Below are 21,022 nucleotides of genomic sequence, written 5' to 3' on the forward strand. Positions count from 1 at the left end.
GAACCAATTCAAATCACAGGATAACAGGATTACCAATATGCAGCAAATTACAAGAAGAAAGATACTTATGGAGCAACAAACAAAGAAGAATTGGTAGGTAGGTTAGCACAATTAGAAATGAACTGCTACAGTCTGAAGGGGAGAAATTACGTGCAGGGAGAAGATGTTACTTTTGTTTATGTGTTTGTTGTCCCTCACAGTGAAAACACAGACTAACATAGATCCAGACAGAGATGGCAAGGAGGAGATGATAGAGAGGATAGAAAGGGTGTCTGTCCACGCTGGTGGCTGATAGCACTGCATTGTTATTAGCAAAGCCCCTCCACCCACTACCCTCATGCCTGTCGCAGAGAAAAATGTTAACTCTTGCATGGCTGGTGGGCAAAACTGTACGAGGGGACAAAGAGGGAAGGAGAGGGGTTCACTTCAAATGCAAAGCTGCAAAGCGGACAAAGAAAGCGATAATGGTGGAATTCTCTGTGGGACCATAAGGAAGTTGCCACGTGCTCACACAGACGTACAGAGTCAGACATAAAGCTGGCAAGGGGACATAGGCCAGACAAAGCAGAGTGCAACTCAGACTGGCTGAGTCACTTTATATTTTAGGAAAATATGATAATAGAAACAAATGATGCTGCAGAGAGTAAGGAGGGGCTTGTAGTTTGCATTGTAATGTGTAAGTGTGTGTGTCCATGTGCAATGTGGTGTACCCCAGGGGCGTGGGGGAGGGACAACTGGCAAAGGATCAGTAAGAGGTGAGCAAAGAATAGAGCGAGCTGAGGGTTTTGGTCTATTGAAAAAAAAAAAGAAGAAAAAAAAAAGAATAATAAATCAAACCAACAGTGAAGGTTTGAAGTGGCTGTTTTTAGACACTTGACCAACGAGAGGAGAGAAAATACAAGGTAGGCGGGAGAAAAAAAAAAACTCCTTTGGGAAATGAAAGAAGGTTCAAGCTCAGTTTAAGAATTCACATAGGCTGCTGACATAAGTTTTTTTGTGACCATAAACAAAGCTGACAAAGAATGTGCATGTGGAACTGTGTCATAAAAAATAAATGATATGGACTCACTGAATGTTTCTGTGGCATTTTACGGTCAAGTTAAGTATGGCTCTTAAAGTTCTGCCCTCATAAAAACACTGGTGTTCGTGTTCACACAGTTTAAGGTCATTCATACAGTGGCATTACTTTGCTTAATGAGGATTCTGTCCTACTGACTTCATAATTAAAATGACCTAGTACATAAAAATACTCTAAGAACTGAAAAATGTGTAGGACTTTCTTTGAACCTGCTGCACAAATTCAGTAAATGGGTGAACACACACACACACAAGTGAAAAAACATATTTCATATTGACTCCCAATGGTAGAGGGAAGTGTGTGTGTGTGTGTATGTGTGTGTGCATGATCATTGGAGGCATGCCTCTCTGTTCACCCTGTCTTGCCTATGACTGCAGGGGAGGAGCTACAACAAGCTCATTGCCACCTTCCAGACAAAGGCAGCGTGAATTTGAGAGCATGTGTTTGCATGTGTGTTGACACTTTATTCACACTGAATTCACACAGACACACATGCACACACACAGAGACACACAAACACTCATATATGTTCTCATACTGAACAGAGCGAAGCATCCTAATCATTTAACTGTGAATGATCACAACAATCGCAAGTTATTAAGTTGACTACAGCCTCTTCCTATTTCGGTCTTTCTTTTCACTGGAAACAGATTTTATACCTTGTACAATTACTCTTTTATAGTTTATAATATTAAAACATACACAGTAAGCTGTTGTAGAACAAAACCCCTGCCGTATCTTTCAGCAAAACACTTTCATCTAAACAAAAGCATCAAAAAATCCAATGCAATACACATTTAAAGAAAAAAAAAAAAACTTGACAAACCAACATATACACTGACACACTTTCCCTTCCCTGTCCCCTACACTTCATTTGTCATCTCTCTTTTCTACCTCCCACCTCTGCCTCTTCTACTCTGTCCTATAAAACGACCTTGAAGGTCGTACCAGTGCACTACACTCATGGGCTTTGTGACAAACAGTGTAACCTGCAGAAACACACACACATACCATACATACATAAACATCTGAACGAAGCACACACTCATGCATGCTACTGCGAGTGGTTTTCCTGGCAGAGATCTGCTGAATTGATTGCTGCAGAGGTCAGATGCAATAGATCAATCACACATGCATCAGCATCTAGAACAGCAGCTAAAGCAGACAGTGCACAGTTCTCAGCCAAGGCCACAGGCTGTGCTGCCCCGCTTTGATGCAGTGTCAGATTCCACATTGACACGACTGCGAGGGATTGGCGAGATTTAGCAAAATGGACTGGAAGATCCATAGCTGTGGGAAGTGTCTGATATTGGGATCAATAACGGCAGTGGAAAATGCCAATAAACACTAAAACCACACCGCCCACACACGTAATATGAACAACAGCTCAGGGTAAAATCATAATGACCACTTACATTTGTGTGGTGCGGCCATGTTAAAAGATGTGAACTTTGACACAGTTGAAAAATTTGTCAACAATTCTAGTCAAATAAACACGAATCATCCATCTTAACAAAGATACAAACCCCTCCCACAACATCCCCAAGAACAACCTGATCATCAGAGACCAAACAATCAGGACAAGAGCCAGTGGAGTATGAAAGGCATGACCTCAGTCTGCTCACCTTTTATTTGATCCTTCCCTTCATGTCTTTCGCTGCTTCTCACCATTGTAAGGAGCCTAAATGTGAGGCTGAGGACAGAAACTGCTGCAAAACTAAAGCATATAAAAATACTGCTAATGTACATCTGACTAACGCTCTTCAAGTTTAGCCCCAAAGTACTTAGAAGTGGTGAGATCTTCATTTGTGCAGCTGCAAGAGTGTGCAACAGTAGGCCTATCATTCATGACTTTATTGGTAAATGAAGAAGACAAAGAGGGGAAAGACAAGAAGAAATCAAATATTTTACAGAATGAAGCTACAATTGCTGGAAAATCATGTAAAAAAAATGTTGAGTCAGACTAAAACCTATTTTTACATTTACTGCCATTAAATATCTGAAGTCTTAGCATAACAGCATCATAATACTATCAAACTGACTTTTTTTTTTTGCCAAAAATCTATATGAAATAAATATACATTCATTCTGTCTTAAAGTGGATTATAGCTGGAGTCAGGTGAAAACCCTGAGAAATCTATGCCTGATCATTAGACCTTCTCCATCCATCAGCCCAGTCTGCTTTTCCCTGTCTGACCTCAGTCTCCAGCCCGACACCGCTCCACTCACAATCAAGTTCAATATTTCAGTCTATTTTCTCTCTAAAATGTCCCACATTCCCTCACAAATCGCGCTGCATTGGGCCTGCGACGACATGATCGGACCCACATTCAGCTGAGCGAACCGAATCAGCAGCCAGACCCAAAATCCCTCCGTGCAAAATACGTGCGACACTTCTTCAAGAGACCGATGCTCCCCCGAGCAAAAATGAAGGTGTTTTTCAGTTGCGCCACTTACCTGCGGGCTTCTGTGCTGTTGGCCTATTGAAGTATGTCGGTCACAAACGCAGGAGTTGCGAAAAGATAAAACAAGCGTGTCTCTCCCTCTCCTCTCTCTTTCTGAGTAGCAGAAAACAGTGCAAGGAGAGATGCTGCGGACAGGAGGAGGAGGAGGAGGAGGAGGAGGAGGAGGAGGTGCGGTGCTGATGCTGCAGCCAGCACCGGGCACAGCATCCTTTTGCTGAGGCACAGGGTCTTTTTCTTTTTCATCCCTGTTGCGCTCTCTGCTGGATCACGTGAGTAATACAAGTGTCTGTTTCATAAAAGCTCCTGTTCAGGAGAGCGATGCAGAAAACAGTGAAGCAATTTGGAAACAGCAAAAACAATTCAGTCATTCACAACATATAAGGCTATCATGTATTATACGTATTGACACTAGTATTAAAGTATCTATGCTTTGAGCAATTGGATGTAACTTGTTGGTATAATCAGAAGATTATTCATTATTTGCTTTTCAGACTCCAAGTTCGGATAAATAAAGACATTTCTAAAACCCCTACACACACTTTTCAATGCATAAGACTCTAAGGCACAGAGCATATTATTAAACCTGGCCTCATTTTTATATATTAGGTGGACAAAGTAATATAAACACTTGTCAATATGAGTGACTCACCGATAAACACCATTGTTATATACTGGCAGCAAACGACAGCCAGGTCAAAAAAAGGGCTGCAAAAAGAGAAAGTCTGAGAAAACCATGTAATTGTAGCAAAACAAAAAAAAAAACACATCTGAAACATCAAGAGCCCAATAATGTGACACGTGCTGTGTAAGGGGAAAGCTGAGGTCTGCAGCTTTTTAAAGCTGCGTCAAAGAAGAAATATACGCTTTAAAAAAAAATCTATTACACACAGTATTTATTTCAGAAGTAAACACTAAGTTTGGCACAAAAAGTAGGAATAACAAGTACTTATTATACATACTGTATGCATCCCTTTGTATTGATTCAACAGGAAATCAAATTTAAATGACATCAAGAAAAACAAATACTCACAAATGAGCAGGAGAATCCAAGATTACTGAGTCAGTTGAGTGTAAAGTTGGACTGTTGTTATACTCTGATGTGAATAGTTTGATTTCTTTGAAACAGCTACAACTACGAAGAGTGGGAATTTTCATATGATCTGACTCTTTGTGAGACTGTTTTTGAAAAGAAAGGATCACCAAATAGGTGGTTATTGCTGAATTTCAGATACAGCGCTGCTCAGTGAAAAAGTGTATTGTTGTGTTAAGACACACAAATGACCAAAGCCCCGGAAGAGTTAGTGACATAAGGTTGATTATAGTAGTACTATAGTAATGTGACTTCACGGGTTATTATTAGACCTCATGTGAAAGGCTGCATTGCATTATGATCCTCAGGAACTTATTTCTACCCCAGTCATATATTTCACATTTTTCTAGTATTACAATGGCATCTTTTTGCTGATAAGGTCACATGGTAAAAGAAGGTGAAGGCGGAGATTCTGCCAACGCTGAGGATACAAAGTTTAACTACAAAAATCATGTAAACACAATATAAGAAAGAAAATGTTGCACACAAAAACAGAGCAACAAAGCAGAAGCAGAAACTAAAGACAGATGTTCCTACATATGCACGTATGCACAATTAATAGGCTTTCAAAATATTAAAAAGCCTTTTCACTAATGTACAAATAATTTATGGCAAGAAATATACACAGCATCTTATATACACAATTTTGATTATACTGTACATATACTTTATTACAGAAAGCTTCATGAAGCCCCACAAGAGACCTGAGCGAAGTCTAAATTCTAAGATGACTGATTGAATCAGTGATGTTTGGGTCTGAAGACTACAAGTTTGAAAATGTGAATATTAAAAAAAAAAAAAACAACAACAAAAAAAAACTCATGGAGTTAGAAAGAAGTGAGCTTTCCAGACCTCTGTAGTCCACTTCTCATTTCTGCCAAAGGGTAGTAGTGTGATGCTCCATTACCTGCTGCCATTTATACACATTAAAATCTCTGACCAAAACTGGATGACTTGCATTTTGGGTATTGTAATTGCCAGGTTTGATAAATGGGATTAAAGAAAAGATGTCATCTCTGGTACTGCTGCACCAATTTTGATCCTTTTTCTAAAAGTGTCATAGCTCCAACAATTTTATATGAGAGCTAAGGTAAATCAGTGGAGTACTCTCTAAACATTACAACAAAATGTAACAGATATCTTGAAAACAACCAAAATAATTAATGGAAATAAATGTTAAGGCAAAATTCTACCTGGTCATATTATTTATAGGGCTTTTCTTAGTTGTAAATATTACGGATCTATAATCTGAAAATAATCATGTGTGCGAGTAATAAAAAAAAAACATTAAAAATTGTAAAATATTAGAGAAAAAAATGCATTATTCCAAATTGAACATTTTAAGTTGGGCTGTATTGTTTTTTGAAAACAAGCTATAGATGCAAAAAAGCCCAACAGCTAGCACTGTGAAAGCCCACTATGATCTGTTGCATCACTTAGCAAAACATTACTAAACTTAGGCTTTATGTTTTACACCAAGTCTCTTTCTCTGTATTGCTGCATCTCAGTGCTGTTTAACTATGACAGTCTGACAGGATATGTCGTTTATCGAGCAATTCCTGCATCACAATTTGCAGCCAGATCCATGGCTAATGACTGTTCCTGACTGCTCCTGGTGAAGATGTGTCTGCAGTACAGCCATTCTACATAACCCTTTACACAAATGTCACTCTTTCCCTTTTGTGAATTCAGATGGCATCTGTGTAATCCTTTAGATTTATAGGACGCATTACAGCTCTCTGCTGACCCACTTAGACAGTCCACCTTTTTCTACTGGTGAACAAGGGTAATTAAATCACTGACAAGCCAACTGTGTTGGTCTTGTATGTATTGTGCTAGGTCATTTTTACGGAGGACTTTTAGAGCAGCATTTCCACTTTGGTTACAGAAGAATTGGCACGTTTAAGAGAATTAAGCTATTGGTACCAAACTACATTTAATACTGATGTGTGTTAACAGATTTTTATAATGATGCAGATATATGAAGTAGCCATTATGTTTTACCTTAAAGAAAGCCAAAAATTACAATTGTTACCACATGAGCAAACAGTTCAACTGTCAGTCATGTGACCCAGACACTCACTAAAGTAACTACACCCGAGCATAAACAGAAAGAAATCTTCTCTCCCTGCAACACCATGTTTTATGTCCCCAGCAGGAGCCCTCCCACCTCAGACTGCCAAGGTCAAGCAAAAGGGGCAGTGAGCTCATTAAAAATATTGAAATAATGCAGCATGCCAATTTTTTGCATGAATATTATCACCAGCTGTCCTTGTCCTACTCAGCAGCCCAATGGAAAAGATAAGTGTATCAGTTATTTATCATTACTTTCCCCAAAAGGGATTACCACCAGTGAGGTACTGGGAGTCGTCCTGTCAGAAAAACTCTTACGTATGAAATGTGGGCACCATGTTCTATCGCTTCCTACAAATGCCTGTCGTCCTCTTCCCTGATGTCAGTCCCATTTCGAAGAAAGGCCTCCTTTTCTGTTGACATGGCTTCTGATTCATGGTCATGCTTGAAGTCATTCATCTCTGTATCTGCGCACGAGTGGATCATAGCTGCCTCTGTGCTGTGGTGAATACCATAGCAGAAGTAGATCACCAAACCTGAAAAAGCAAATTGGCCAGCATAAAATTCAATTGTTTTTTTTTTTCAATCTTTTTCAAACCTCCTGTCTGTTGTGTCATCTTTTGCCAACAGACTGAAAACAACCTCCCAGGAACTTGAAAGGCTTGAAATAAGTGCTGTATTTAATTAGATTTTTCTTTGTGTGTATCCTTTGTTAACTAGGTACTGAGTAATACAAACTGCAAAAAGGGCCCATTTAAATGAATCTCTTGGTGGTGCATATTAGTAAAATCCACCATTTTCAAATGTGTGTTTGCTTTTTAATGCGATACACTGCTGTCAACGTTAAAAACATAAGAATCATCACATTTGCATTACCTTTTAAACAACAACAATGGAGCCATAACTACCTATAGCCATCCAGACTGAAAATCGCAGCCAAGTGCCTCTGTCCAGCTGCATCATCAAATAGACATTGACAAACACACTGATCACTGGAATGAAGGGCAGCAGGGGAACCTGAAAGTCAAACATTTTGTGTCAGGATCCTAAAACCTCTACTTTTACACATACTATTTTACACCTAGAGCCTCTAAAATCAAACCTTGAAGGAGAGTTTCGTCTTGCTCTCAGGCTGCCTCCAGATGATAAGGGTGAGGAGGAAACACACCAAAAAGATGACACTAAGGGCTATGATGCTCCACACAGCAGTACCTCCATGCACTGCCAATACACTGAACATCAGGATCAGCATTCCTGCAGAAGCACAAGAATTTTTGTACTATTTCATGTGTAACTCTGCATGAGGGCCTTGTAATTTCACACTCAAAATCACTAAAAATATTTTACATCACCCTACAAAATCTTAATGTGTATAAAAAAATATTTCAACTTTTTAACAAAAGCACCTCACATCATTATCACCACTCTGTGAAAGCAAGAATAGTGTGATCACATACCCAATGCACAGGCACAGGCGTTGACAGTGCAGCCTGACAGCGTGGATGGCTCAGGATTGTCTGGGAATAGCAGAGTTTTGAAACTAAATCGTTCCTCCACACCAGGCAGCATGCCCATACTAGGGACGCTGATGCCGTCCTCTACCTCCTCGTGGATACTGGTAATCTGATACACCACATTGGGATGCTCCGGCTGGTACCTGACAAAATCAGACCCACACATTAAACTGTAATATCATGTACTGTTTTCATCAACAGCAGATTAAATTCATAATTTGTCTGGTAGCATAAAATTAATATAACATTTCTTGCATTGTAAATGCAGTGCACGGTTTCATTAGTTGCTACTAATGATTTAGTTTCATAAAAATATGTGGCAGTAGAGGGGTGGTGATCAAACTGTGTGTCTCAGCCTCAAGCTGGACCAGCGTCAACATGGAAATTACACAGCATGCCAAAGTGATTCACACCTCAGAGTCATGCAATAATATTTTAAAAAAATGGGGAGGTTCAAACCCAGTGTCCCAGGTTAGGTGCTATATATAATTATATATATATTTATGTACTTCCCCACTGACCTGAGCACCAGGACACAGGCGGCTACTAATGTGTAGGCCAGCAGCGTCCCTATTGACATCAGGTCCACCAGGTCTTTCAGGTCAAACAGAAAGGCCATGATTGCTTCAAAGAGCAAGCAAGAGGGAAAAAAAGAGAGATGGAAAGATGAAAACACTTTTATCCTAAAAAACTTTGTATATATAGATATATATAGATATATTTATATATTAAAGGAAATGTAATGTGTTCTCAAGGTGATCCTCTGATTTTCCATAAACATTTCTCATGTAGTTTCTTTTAAATTGAAAACAAGCAGATAACACACTAAAACAAAGATGATTAGAGTCCAACCTGGTTTTATTGCTACAATCTTCTGTATTGGATGGACTGGAACATTTTATGCCTGTGCCTATTTGTGCCTGTTATCACCATCTGACAATGACTGCCATCAGGTCAAAGGTGAAAATGCAGATTGTTCTCCTTTTTGTGTCCTTTGTTTAATTTAGTTTCTCAGAATTTCTTTTACTTCTATACCTGCTTTTAATCTTAATCTCCATCTCTACTTCTTGCCTCTCCACTAACACAAGCCTCCATTTCCTTTATCCCTCCTTTGTATACATTCACTCTTCATCTTACCAGACATAACCCCAGCAGTCAGAGTGGCCGTTATTGGGGCTTTCCTCTCGCTGATGTGAACCAGGAAGGAGAAGAGCAGGCCATCCCGAGCCATGGCATAGATGATACGCGGTAGGGGGAACATGGAACCCAAAAGACTGGGGTTGTGGAAGGAGGAACACATAAGATTGGGATGACAGTTGTAGGGTAGCAGAACAAGGGGAAAGGAAGAATTGAAAAAGATCAGTAGGGGAAAAAGGAGGAAGAATTCGCAACAGAAGATGAATGTAGTTGGCAAGATAGGAGTTGTGGATTTGGGGCAGGAGAACGCGCAGCAAGACACCAGACTGGCTGCACAATCGAGGCAGCAAGAGCATGATGCTGGTCCAAGGATGACCTGATTTCAGCATGCACGTAACATGCTGTTACTTTCCAATATAAAATCTTTTATTTCACCATGCAGTTTAGTTTGGTACACCACCAAGATGCAAGTCTCTTTTAAAGTTTCCTAAGAAAAGTGTCATGGCAGAAGAATGGCAAAGCAGAGAAAAAAGAACTGCCTCAGCTCAGTCTGGTATGATCCAACCAGAGAACTGGCCATGTCAGACAAGATTACAGTTAGTGATGCCCTTTTCATGCTTGAGTGCTGATTTATGGTGGGTTTTTTGTTTTTTTTAAAACGCACTTAAAATAGACTCTGCAAATGGCAGGCTAGAGCATTTGCAACCTGGTGCAGTTCCACCCTCCAGCATGAAAAAGAGAAGTTTTGGATTATATGAATGAAGTTTTAAAACATGCATGTTAGTGTCTCACCTGCCACTATGCCACAGGTGAAGGTTGCAATTAGCGGGGTTTTGGTGCGAGGGTTGATCTTGGCCATGAACTTGAAAAGCAGCCCGTCATCGGCCATAGCCCACAGCACACGGGGCAGAGGGAACATAGCACCCAGCAGGCTAACGAGGGAAGATCAGGATATATGATCTCCACACTTACACCCACGAGAATGCAGTGAAACATATATAAACGAAGACACCAGCTTACATATACAATGAACTTCATGCAGTGTACATACAGTATATTTCATACCCGAATGACGTGTAAAATGTCTATTTCATAATCATGTAATTATCTATTAAAACAGTAATCATTCATAATATGTACAAAACAAAGTATGTGGGTACAGCATTATAAAACCATTGAAAACAGATTATTAGGAAAAATGCAGCTTGCATTGGCCTTCAGTGACATGAGACTTACAAAATCATGTCCAGTACACTGATGGCACAACATATTCTTAGCAGTAATCCTATTTTTAGTAGAGGGACCAAATGCCTTCCGAAGTGAAATATACACTCACATAGTGTCCCGCACACACACACGCATGCACACACACGCACACACACACACACACACAAAACACACAACTATCTAAATATGAGAGTCTGCACGCACATGAAGATACAGTTAAAAGTAATGGCGGACCAGTGCAGCTGTGTGTAACTGCTTACCTTGTAGACAGAGCACAAAGAGAACCTACAGCTACAGCATAGGTGGCTCCTTCCCAGCCCACATATTTAAAAGCTATAGGGAGAGGGCTTTTGCTGTCCAGCAGGTAGTACGGCATCATGAGGGTGAGGGCGGCAGAAACACAGAAGTACGCCACAAAGCAGATGAGCAGCGACGATACGATGCCAATAGGGATGGCTCTCTGAGGGTTCTTCACCTCTTCGCCTAGTGTGTGGAAGTTGAACAGACAGTGTAAAAGAAGCAATAAGTATCATTTTACTGATTGCTAACGTTTGTCTTTAAAACTGTTTTTCTTGTATTTGATGTTGGTAGAGAGAAATCCCAGATTGGTAAAACTCTTCTTTATAGAAGTGACTGAACAGCACACTTAATGTAAACGAGCCTGTACATAGTTTGAATGGGATAAATCATTTCATTTTGGAAAAGAATATAAGTTATTTTCTTAAATATATTATACCAGTCCAACATCCCTCCATCAGCTGTTTGTTAGTGAATAACCATTCACACTTTAAATAAAGCAAAACCTGAATTCCACACTCCATTCATACCTTTAAGAACATGTTGGCAGAAATTCAAAGTGAAAAAAACGAGCAAACAGAAGCATTTAAGAGACATTTTGCGTGGTATTGAACAAGGAGCTTATTTTTCCTGTGCACCCACAAGACTGTAACAGCCAGCTACTCCACTGCAGGCAATTATGCAAAGGGGTCGTAAGGGGAAAACTCAGGTCTTGTTCTGCAATGAAATCCCGTCATGCTCATGGAGTGTGCATAACACTGTCTGGATCCTCTCCTCCAACACTATTCATGACAGGTAATAGCTACCCACACAAATTACTGGAAGATCCACGGTCATAGGTGTAACAGTGGTTAAGAGTTGTGCAGATGTGCTGTATGTGTGGAGGTGACAGGGGATAATGGCTTCAGGCAAAACTCCAGTATTCACTGAAGGCTAACCTCACTCTAGCCAATCAGATTTCAGGAAAAAGAGGGGTGGGAAAAGCCAGGGGGGTGGGGGTCAAGATGGAAGCAAGCTGGAAGAAAATTGTGCATGCTACATTTTTTTTTCTTTGTACAGCCCATAGGCCTTGTGATTAAACAAAGTTACACAAATGAAGAGACACAATCTGCACAAAATAAATAAAGTTTTATATATATATATATATATATATATATATAATCATGTAAATCATACGATTTACAACTGTAACCTGTGTCAGTTTGCCTGGCAGCAAACTGTTTTTTTTTTTTCTCTGTGCCTTACCCCTCTTATGTAACACTCCTGGGTGTTTATAGACAAGCTGGGCTGAACTCCAGATCCAGTTACAACGCTCCCCAGCCCCCCACACCCAAAGCAGAACAAGAAAACTGGCCTAGCAGAGTGAGCATTTTCTGGTTTCATGCAGAACTGACCTGTGGTCGCGATGCAGTCAAATCCAACAAAAGCATAGAAGCAGGTAGCAGCTCCAGAGAGGACCCCTGTCCAACCGAACGGCATGAAGCCCCCCATTCCTAAACCCTCTTTGCTTGGCAGTTCATCTGTTACACTGGACAGGAGAAGAAAAGAAGAAATATAACTTTGCCGTTTTAATGGGTCAGTTTACCCAAATTCCAAAAAACCAAACCAGATCCAATAAAATTTTCAGTGAGATCTGTGGATTATTCTGAGTGACCCTTTTAGATGAATCCTCAAACATAGCAAAGGATTGTTCAGTTAGTGACCACATCCTTACTTGACAAAGGAGTTACTGGTATAATTGGCATGTGGGATCTCTTCAGGGTCTAGCTGCCAGTTCTTCAATGTGCCTTTGACCAGGCCGGAGATCACCATGAACAACAAGACTAGGACGTTAATACACGTAAAAACCTTGTTCACTATTGCTGATTCTTTGACCCCAAACGCCAGCAAACCTTAGAAATGAAAAGAACAAAGAATGGATAAAGAAAATTAAAATGTGCACTAAAGTTTGTCAAATAACTGTAGTGAATGTCAGGTGTTAAAAGTTCATGGATGAGATGCTACTTACCACTGTTGAGCAGTATAATGTTATTTAGTAACGCAATACAGTAACACCATTAGTAATCAGTAATAGTACTATAAGTGCATTTCAAAACAGTAATAATATTACAGTTTCTAATCCAAGCAATGCTGCGTTACTGCATTTTTGCCTGTTACTTGACTGTCTGTCCTAGGTGGGCTATGTCATGACATCTGTGCTACTAGCCCAAAGGCTCAACAATATCCCGAGTTCTCTGATGGCTGAGAGATGAAGGCAGGACAGAAACTGAGGAGGGGTTTCTGCCAACAGTCATGCCAACTGCTCCTGCAGAGCACCCTGCTTTAATAATGTCCACAGTGACTACCAGCCATGAAATGAACCTTTTTGCATTTGAAGCAGAGCCTGAGGACAGCTACTCAGCAGAAAATGAAGTTATGGAATATTTGAAGTCAGGGGGGGATATGGGGTTGAGACTCTTAACCATTTCTTAAGCATGAGAAACATGTATATAAAATACAACACTCTGATCCCATCTAGTGCAACTGTGCAGCAGCGTTTTAGCTAAGAAGGTTTTTTCGCCCCTTGACGAAGGAGAAAGATAAGAAGTATGAGAAGCCTCTCCCACTGAGATACAAGTGTCGTTTCACTTCTGAACTGCAGCACCTGACCTGATATGTCAGTACATGTCAGTATTGGAAAGGATGTAAGTAAAGTAACGAGAAATGCATTACTGCTGCTGCAGAGTCATAAATAAAATAATGCTCATTGATTGCAGTTTTCCAGAGATTTGCCCCAAACCCCTGTTTGGCAGCATAGACAGAATATGTGATCACACAAGAGAGAGGGTCAGACAGAAAGTGAGTGTTTATACCTGTAAGGATGATTATGATGAAAACAGCAAACACATCAGGATACTCTGCCAAGACGCCCGGTGCATTGATAGACATGTTCTCTCTGCAGAAGTGCTCTATGTGCTTTCCTATCAACTCATCGAAGGTGGCGCTCCATGCACGAGCCACGCTCGAAGTACCTGAGATGAAAAGTGATGAGTTGACACAGATCCAAAGGACTTTTTGCCATTTTGCCACCGAGCCTCATCTTCTTATTTTGATGTGGAAATAAACTACATCCTATGCCTCGGCTAAAATCGGACACAAGGTTTACCAATGACATAGGAGAGGATGAGGTTCCATCCAGTGATGAAGGCCCAGAGCTCCCCTACAGTCACATAGGAGTAAAGATAAGCCGAGCCTGTCTTTGGAACACGGGCTCCAAACTCAGCATAGCACAGACCAGCCAACACTGAAGCTAAGGCAGCTATCAGGAAACACAGCACAATAGCTGGACCTGGGGGGAGCAATAGATCACACAATTAGAGAGTTAAAGATTTCTCACAAGACACATTTTCGTTGTTTACAGTTCTGATACCTGCATTCTCTCGTGCAACAGCGCCCGCTAGCACATAGACGCCAGCGCCCAGCGTGCTGCCTACGCCCAGAGCCACCAGGTCAAAAGTGTTTAGGCAACGAGACAGACGAGAATCTTCCGTGTTACAGTTCACCACCTTGACCCTCAGCAACTGCTTCCCGAATCGCAGAAGCTTCTGCAGCGCCATGGATCACTGTCAGTGCCTCAGGGATGGGAGGGGAGGGGGAGAAGATTGACCGGGATCCAGAGATGATAGGAGAGAGGTCAAACACGCCCTATCTAGAAGCGAAGAACAAGGCAGACGAAGGACAGAAATTAAACGAAGTCTCTCACACTACGCTGCTGTTTCCTCTGTGCATTAGCTGGACCTGAGCTGAGCCGACTTTTAAACTAAAATACAGAAGAATATTTAAACACAAATATATACTTCAGGTCTGTACTATGTTTGCTCGCCCTGGTACAGTAGCTTGTCTGTATCACAGTATACAGAAGCCACATTTACAGCATCTGGTCACACAGTGGTTACAGATTGGGGAAAGGGGTTCACGTATGCTTGATAAGCTTGTGGTAAGTAGCACGAAGTTATATAGCATAACCCAAATACACAATGTGTGACTACAAGCCAAAGGAAGAAAACAAACAAAAAAAAAAACAGGGGCGTCAAGAATAATCCATCTTATTGCTGGATACATTGGATACATACACTGGTTACATAACACAACACAACTCACAGGAGACGAGGAAAAGCCCTCGAACAGGCTGTTCAACACAAGGAGGACTATAAATCATGACACAAAAACACTTTCTTCACACATGCCGTGGAGGTGCGTCACACCCTACACAGAGTAGAAGAAATAAAATTTACCAGAACTTTTTAATTAAACCTGCCTGGGGACACGCAGGGCAAACAATGAGTGTTATTTTGTCCGCTCAAAGTAAACAGATACCTGAAAATACCTAATGGTTAGACATCAGCAGAAAAATCATGTCACCGCAGGTTGTTTTCTCAAACTTTACATTATCCCTATATTGGGATGATAAAGCCCACATTGGCTTTTATACAAATATTTATAGATAACACAGTGTAGAGACATAAATCAGACTATGCTATAGAACCAGTGCAGGGACTCTAAGTATTATTGCTTGGAACAGGTCTGTCTTTGGTAGCTTTTACTTTCTGAAGAACCCGCATATAGAAATACTTCAAACAGGGAGGAAGGAATGAGCAGCCCACTGTCTCCACTGTTTAGAGCCAAACACAGCTCTAAGACGTCTTCCCTAAGTAGCTGCTGAGAAAATTCTCTGGGTCAGTAAGTCCAACATCTCATGCACATTCTTCAGTACTGAGCTCATATTCCAAATTGAAAAAAAAAAGTGAAGGACGGATGGAGGAATAAAAAGGGGGGGAAAAAAGAGGGGAGGGTGCATAAACAATGTCCTGCAGTAAGTTGTGAAGGTCTGCGATGGGACTGTGATATTTCACATGGAAGTGACTGCAACCTATTTCTAGATAATGGTACCTCTCCAGAACCCACTGACATGTGGAAACAAACCTAGAAAGGTCATGTAATGTCACACCTCATGGAAACTTCCACATAAGGTGCTGACTTTTTTCCTTCACTACTCTTTTGTTTTGTGATAGCAGTGATGCTAGTTGACCTTTAGAAATAATGTTTGTACATAGATTCAAATAGCAAAAAGGCTAAAAATAAATTCTATAAGTGTAAAAATGTTATACTGTACATATTCTTTGTTGTATTTATAAAATGTGGGCAATAGCAAACCTATAGGAAATGGTTTATCATGTTTCCCATAATAATAGTATACAATGCAACTAAACGGCTTTATATTTACTGTTTATGAAAACTGTCCCTAGTGAAAACATTACTCGAAACAATGCAGTGTAAAATGATTTGTCAAACCTGACAATGTTTGACCTTTCAACAATAAGCTGTTAAACCGAAACGCATGCATCCGTCATCTAGTGCTTTTCAGAGAACATCCAGAGTTGCAGGAGGGGGGCAGAGACAATCCCAGCAGATACTGGTAGAGAGGCAGGTACACCCTGGACAATCACTGGGGCGGACACACAGAGACAGACAAATACTCACTCACATTCACACCTATGGGCAATTTAAGAGTCACCCATTAACCTAACCTAAAACTGCACATCTTTGGACTGGGGAAGAAGCCAGAGTACCCAAAGAGGTACAGGAAGAACATGCAAACTCCACACAGAAAAGCTCCAGGGTCATATAGGCTTCAAATCCAGAACCTTCTTGCTGTGAGGTCCTACTACACTGAAATCATAAACATTTGTACACACTGTATTTCCATCTTTACTAAGAGCTTTGTCCTCTGATCAGTCCCATAATCATTTTTTTTTTAAGCAGAAATGGTGAAATTACTCAAAGGAAGGAGGACATTTTAGTAACTGGAGTTAAAAATTAGTTACAATGTGATTGGACATTATAGCCATTGTTATTGGGTGTGAGGCGGAAAAGAGTTTATCCAACAAACTTCTCAAACTGATAAAATAAATAAATCATCATATAATCAATAGGCTATAATCAATAGCAGATCCCCGTGACCCTGGCTTTCAGGAAAAAGCAGGTATAGAAAATGGTCGGATCATATAATCAGTATATATTATGTGTAATAACTAGCCTGAACAGGTCTAGAGAGATGTATTTCATTCATCTGTAAACAATAAACTGTAATAAAACTGCCACTACTTAAAAATTACTGGAGTAAACCAGCAGCAGCAAGACTGTTGTGCCTGTGCTTGTAGTTTTATTCAGCTCAAATAATTAAGTAGCTGATTACTTAACGACTCGTGTATTATGTTATTGCAAAATTCTGAAAGTTCATTAACAAAAGCTTAAAGTGGAAATACTATTCAAATAGCTGAGGGTAATCATAAAGCTCTTACAGCACCAAACACACACAAGAACACAGCAGAGAGTCGCTCATATGACCTCCCACTAACCTGGGTGCAGAGGTTATATAACTGCTTAGTCTTCTGTCACCACAATTCATCAGACCACATGATGACATGCTAATGGGACATTTGTTAACTATTTTACCAGATGACTAGTTAGTGGGGCAGCATGGTGGCTGAGTGGTTAGTACTGTTGTCCCACAGAAAGAAGGTCGTGGGCTCGCAACGCGGCAACCTGCCCTTTCGTGGGTTTTCTCCAGGTACTCCGGCTTCCTCCCACAGTCCAAAAAAAACATACGTCAGGTTGATTGGTGACTCTAAATTGCCCATAGGAGTGAGTGTGAGTGTGTGAGGTTGTGTGTCTATATGTGGCCCTGTGATGGACCCTGTCCAGGGTGTACCCCTGCCTTCCACCTGAAAAAGAGCTGGGATAGGCTCCAGCAGATCAACGTGACCCTTGTTAAGGAAACAGCAGGTATAGAAAATGGATGGATGGACTAGAGAATGTTCCCCACTCTTAAAAAAAAAAGAAAACAACAACAAAAGAACATGGCTTTGCTAGTCCGAGCAGGACACACACACAGAAATATGTTACTGCTAACAAATGGTAGGATCTGCTGCAAGACAAGCCTTTGGTTTGATGTCACTCATGCATGCAAGCACATGTACTCATTCATGTGTGTCTTATTGGAATGCACTGTAATGAACTGCTTGTATACACAAGAATAAATACCAAAGGTTACAAAAACCTTGTAAAAACCAATTAAAGTAGTATAACTGGATTTATAGCAGCAATTGCACCTCCTAAAGACACGATAAATAATACGTGGAATATGTTTTATAAGGTCATTGGAGATCAGTCACTCTGCAACATGGAAAAGCTTAAACAAACACAAATTCTTGGTTCCACAGACTGTTGATACTTCTCTCCTGAGCAACCTGTCTCTCCTGTTGCATTGTGCTGTATAATATGGAATAAACAATAAACTATAATGGATGTAGTTCTATATTTTGTTCGCTGTTTCAGAGACAGTTGAGCTCAGACAGATACACTTGCTATAGGTGTCGATGTAACATTGGAGTCTTGACACAGCTGTTTGTTGACATTTCCCATCTGTTCCCATCCCACACGCCTTTGTGCCGCTCAGCTTTGTTTTATTAAAGGCACATGAGAATATGAATAGTCTATCTACATTGCTGCTATCTGATGACTGGTTATTTTTGCAATAAAGTTCTGGTGATTTTATCAGTTGGTCCCCTGTGGAACATGTACACAAACCCATGTGCTGCATGACCCATCGGCTTTGATGATGGTGGTTTCACATGGGTCACCTTGTTTGTCAGGAGCAGGCTAAGCCACAGCCAAAAACAAATATGAATAAAGCAGAGTGGTGACAACACTCGACTAACGTGGTACGTCAAAGAGTGTCCCCGTTTAAAGACACCAAAACACATTTGAACATTCTGTGTGCATGCTAATCATGCTGGCAGACAGGGTTTGTCTATAAAAAACCAAACTAGGAACCTATAACCAAAGACAACTGAGAGCCCAAGTGCCCTTCACCTGACTGAACAGACAATAACCCGACTCTTAACCACCTAACGCACACATGCCATGGAAATAATCACATACTTTAGGAAACAAAGATTGACCTTACCTTACCTTCAGCTCCATGATAATTTCATCAGTCAACTTCTTCAAACCACTCACCTAAAGATCCAATACTTTCAGTCTATTCAGAAGAAAATGGGTCAAACAAAAAGGCTTTTAACCTATAATATACTGACATACAGTTTAACATAAAAAACAGGTTTTCTTTATACCAGATTGCCCTAACTAATTATTTACACAGATTAAAACTACAATTGTATATTTTAACATACAAGTCATTTGACAATTAAAAGGCTCATTCAGGGGGATCACTGCCTGCTGAACACAAAATACATTCTCAGAATCTCAATCTGTTTCTATTCCAACATGATTATTTCAATATGCCTGGACGTACACTGTCTATTACTATTGCCCAACATTGCAATGAACAGCTGACAGCTGTTTTGTACACACTGTCTATTTGCTGCAGCCTCAGTCACTAACATTTGAGAGGTCAAAGCAGCACTGTAACTTGCTTCATCTTAATTAGACATAAAACTCCACACTGTTCAGAGGAAACTACGAGTTTATACCAGTGCTGTTGACTAAACCGACAAGCAGCCTGGAGAGGCAGCAGAGAGGAAACATGAAGCCCTGGCATGCTGAAACCATCCGTAGAATCTCAGTGAACCTGGAGAGCTCCGGTAGTCACTTTGTCTTGGATACAAGCAGCCCTGCAGTCAGCAACTCACCCGCTACTGACCCACTTACACATGGGCTAAAGTTAGACCGACTAGAACTGGTCTGAGCTGTTACCATCGAGATCTAAAAGGTCAACTCTTTTCACTTAGCCATTCTTAAAACATGAAATTAAACCTAGAATATATAAAAAAAAACTGTAACATTGTAAAATATATTTGTCATTATTTTATAATGATTATTGTTGTACAAAACAATATTAACAGGCTGTCACATAAATGCCATTTGCAGCTACATTTTCCAAAGCTAAATTCTAGTGCAAACCAGTCATACCTCCATCTATCTATACATGACAGGACCACTCCAAAGGCTTGATAACACTACAGTCATTTACACTGTTCTACGTGACTGGCACAGTTACTGTACAGTTTACTCTCATACTTTTACAACATTGTAGATGGATAATCGTGATTCTCACTGTACTACATCTATGTACTACGTACAAATGCAACTTCCAATGGGGGTTTTGACTGCAGAACACCTGCCGCTCATATCTGTATCTGTAAGGTCTGTTCTTCACACCTTTGTTTACCTTTTGTTTTGATAACACTAAGAGTATAAGCCTAAGGATAATTACTTCAATGATTGCAGCTCTGTTATTAATATGTTATTTTCTCTCTGTGTTCAATTTCCGTTCTCACTCCAGTCCTGAAAAGAGCCAACACCCACCACCCTCCTCACATGGGCGCACACTTGTCACACTTCTGATTTCACATCGGCTTTGAGTACAGAACATCCTCATCGTAAAACTCAATCACACAATCAAACCCAGCCCCCGACACACACCAGAAACCAACCCTTTCACTCCACGGTCATGGTTACACACAACTCACTCTGAAACACCTCAATATTAAACCATCAAACCTAACTCTCAAGTGCTGAGGTGTAACTTTCAGGCAAAGTGTAATTATGGAGTACAGTCGTGACATTACTTCTAACAAACACATGCAGGCTGCAACAAACTGTTCTCATTAGAAAAAAAAAAAAAAGAGGAAGTGGTTTGGATCGGTTGTTACGCGTATTCACGGACCCTTTCGGTAAGTGTAACCCTAAAATCACCAACTTAATGTATTAGTAGCATAAAGCCAGTTAATCCACACGCCTTGACTCATGTGCGCCCGTGGAGCTTCGTGGTGCAGCGTCTCCAAAGTTCTGTACCTTGTAAAACCGGAGGGAGCGCATGAAGCAGCGATCCAAGTTGAGGAGTTTCCGTGAGGATTAAAAAAAAATAAATTTGAAAATTGCAAAAATCTAAACTAAACTCGACCCAAGTTGACCAGCAAAGTGATACGTCTTTCTTGGCAGGTGGTAAGAAGAAACGCAAGGGCCGTGTTGCTTGGTTTTAATGCCATAAGATGGTGGAGCCACGCCTGCTCATTATTATTACAGTTTGCAGTAGTCATTACCCTGAATCTGAGCCAAAACCCCAAGCGGCTGAAAT

At 40.5% G+C, this 21,022-nt stretch overlaps 1 protein-coding gene across 4 annotated transcripts; it reads right to left on the reverse strand.

Annotated features, from left to right (window-relative positions):
* Window positions 1-4,419: 4,419 nt before the first annotated feature.
* slc7a1a (solute carrier family 7 member 1a) lies at window positions 4,420-20,994 on the reverse strand. Of its 4 annotated transcripts, none has more exons than XM_026329061.2 (13): window positions 20,740-20,983; window positions 14,291-14,569; window positions 14,027-14,209; window positions 13,734-13,892; window positions 12,596-12,773; window positions 12,276-12,409; window positions 10,845-11,067; window positions 10,150-10,289; window positions 8,742-8,844; window positions 8,164-8,363; window positions 7,809-7,960; window positions 7,615-7,723; window positions 4,420-7,242 (listed from the first exon to the last, which is right to left on the reverse strand). In XM_026329061.2, exons 2-13 carry the CDS (start codon window positions 14,475-14,477, stop codon window positions 7,058-7,060), a joined length of 1,953 nt encoding a protein of 650 aa, XP_026184846.1. In that variant the 5' UTR covers window positions 14,478-14,569; window positions 20,740-20,983; the 3' UTR covers window positions 4,420-7,057. The 4 variants fall into 4 exon arrangements, with proteins under 4 accessions (XP_026184846.1, XP_026184849.1, XP_026184850.1 ...); XM_026329064.1 differs by having other exon boundaries at window positions 7,058-7,242; window positions 14,291-14,565; window positions 20,740-20,994; XM_026329065.2 differs by lacking the exon at window positions 10,150-10,289 and adding an exon at window positions 9,358-9,494 and having other exon boundaries at window positions 7,058-7,242; window positions 20,740-20,979.
* Between the last annotated feature and the right edge of the window lie 28 nt (window positions 20,995-21,022).

Source organism: Mastacembelus armatus, chromosome 14 (genome assembly GCF_900324485.2).
Source record: "Mastacembelus armatus chromosome 14, fMasArm1.2, whole genome shotgun sequence".
Classification (NCBI taxonomy): Eukaryota; Metazoa; Chordata; class Actinopteri; order Synbranchiformes; family Mastacembelidae; genus Mastacembelus; species Mastacembelus armatus.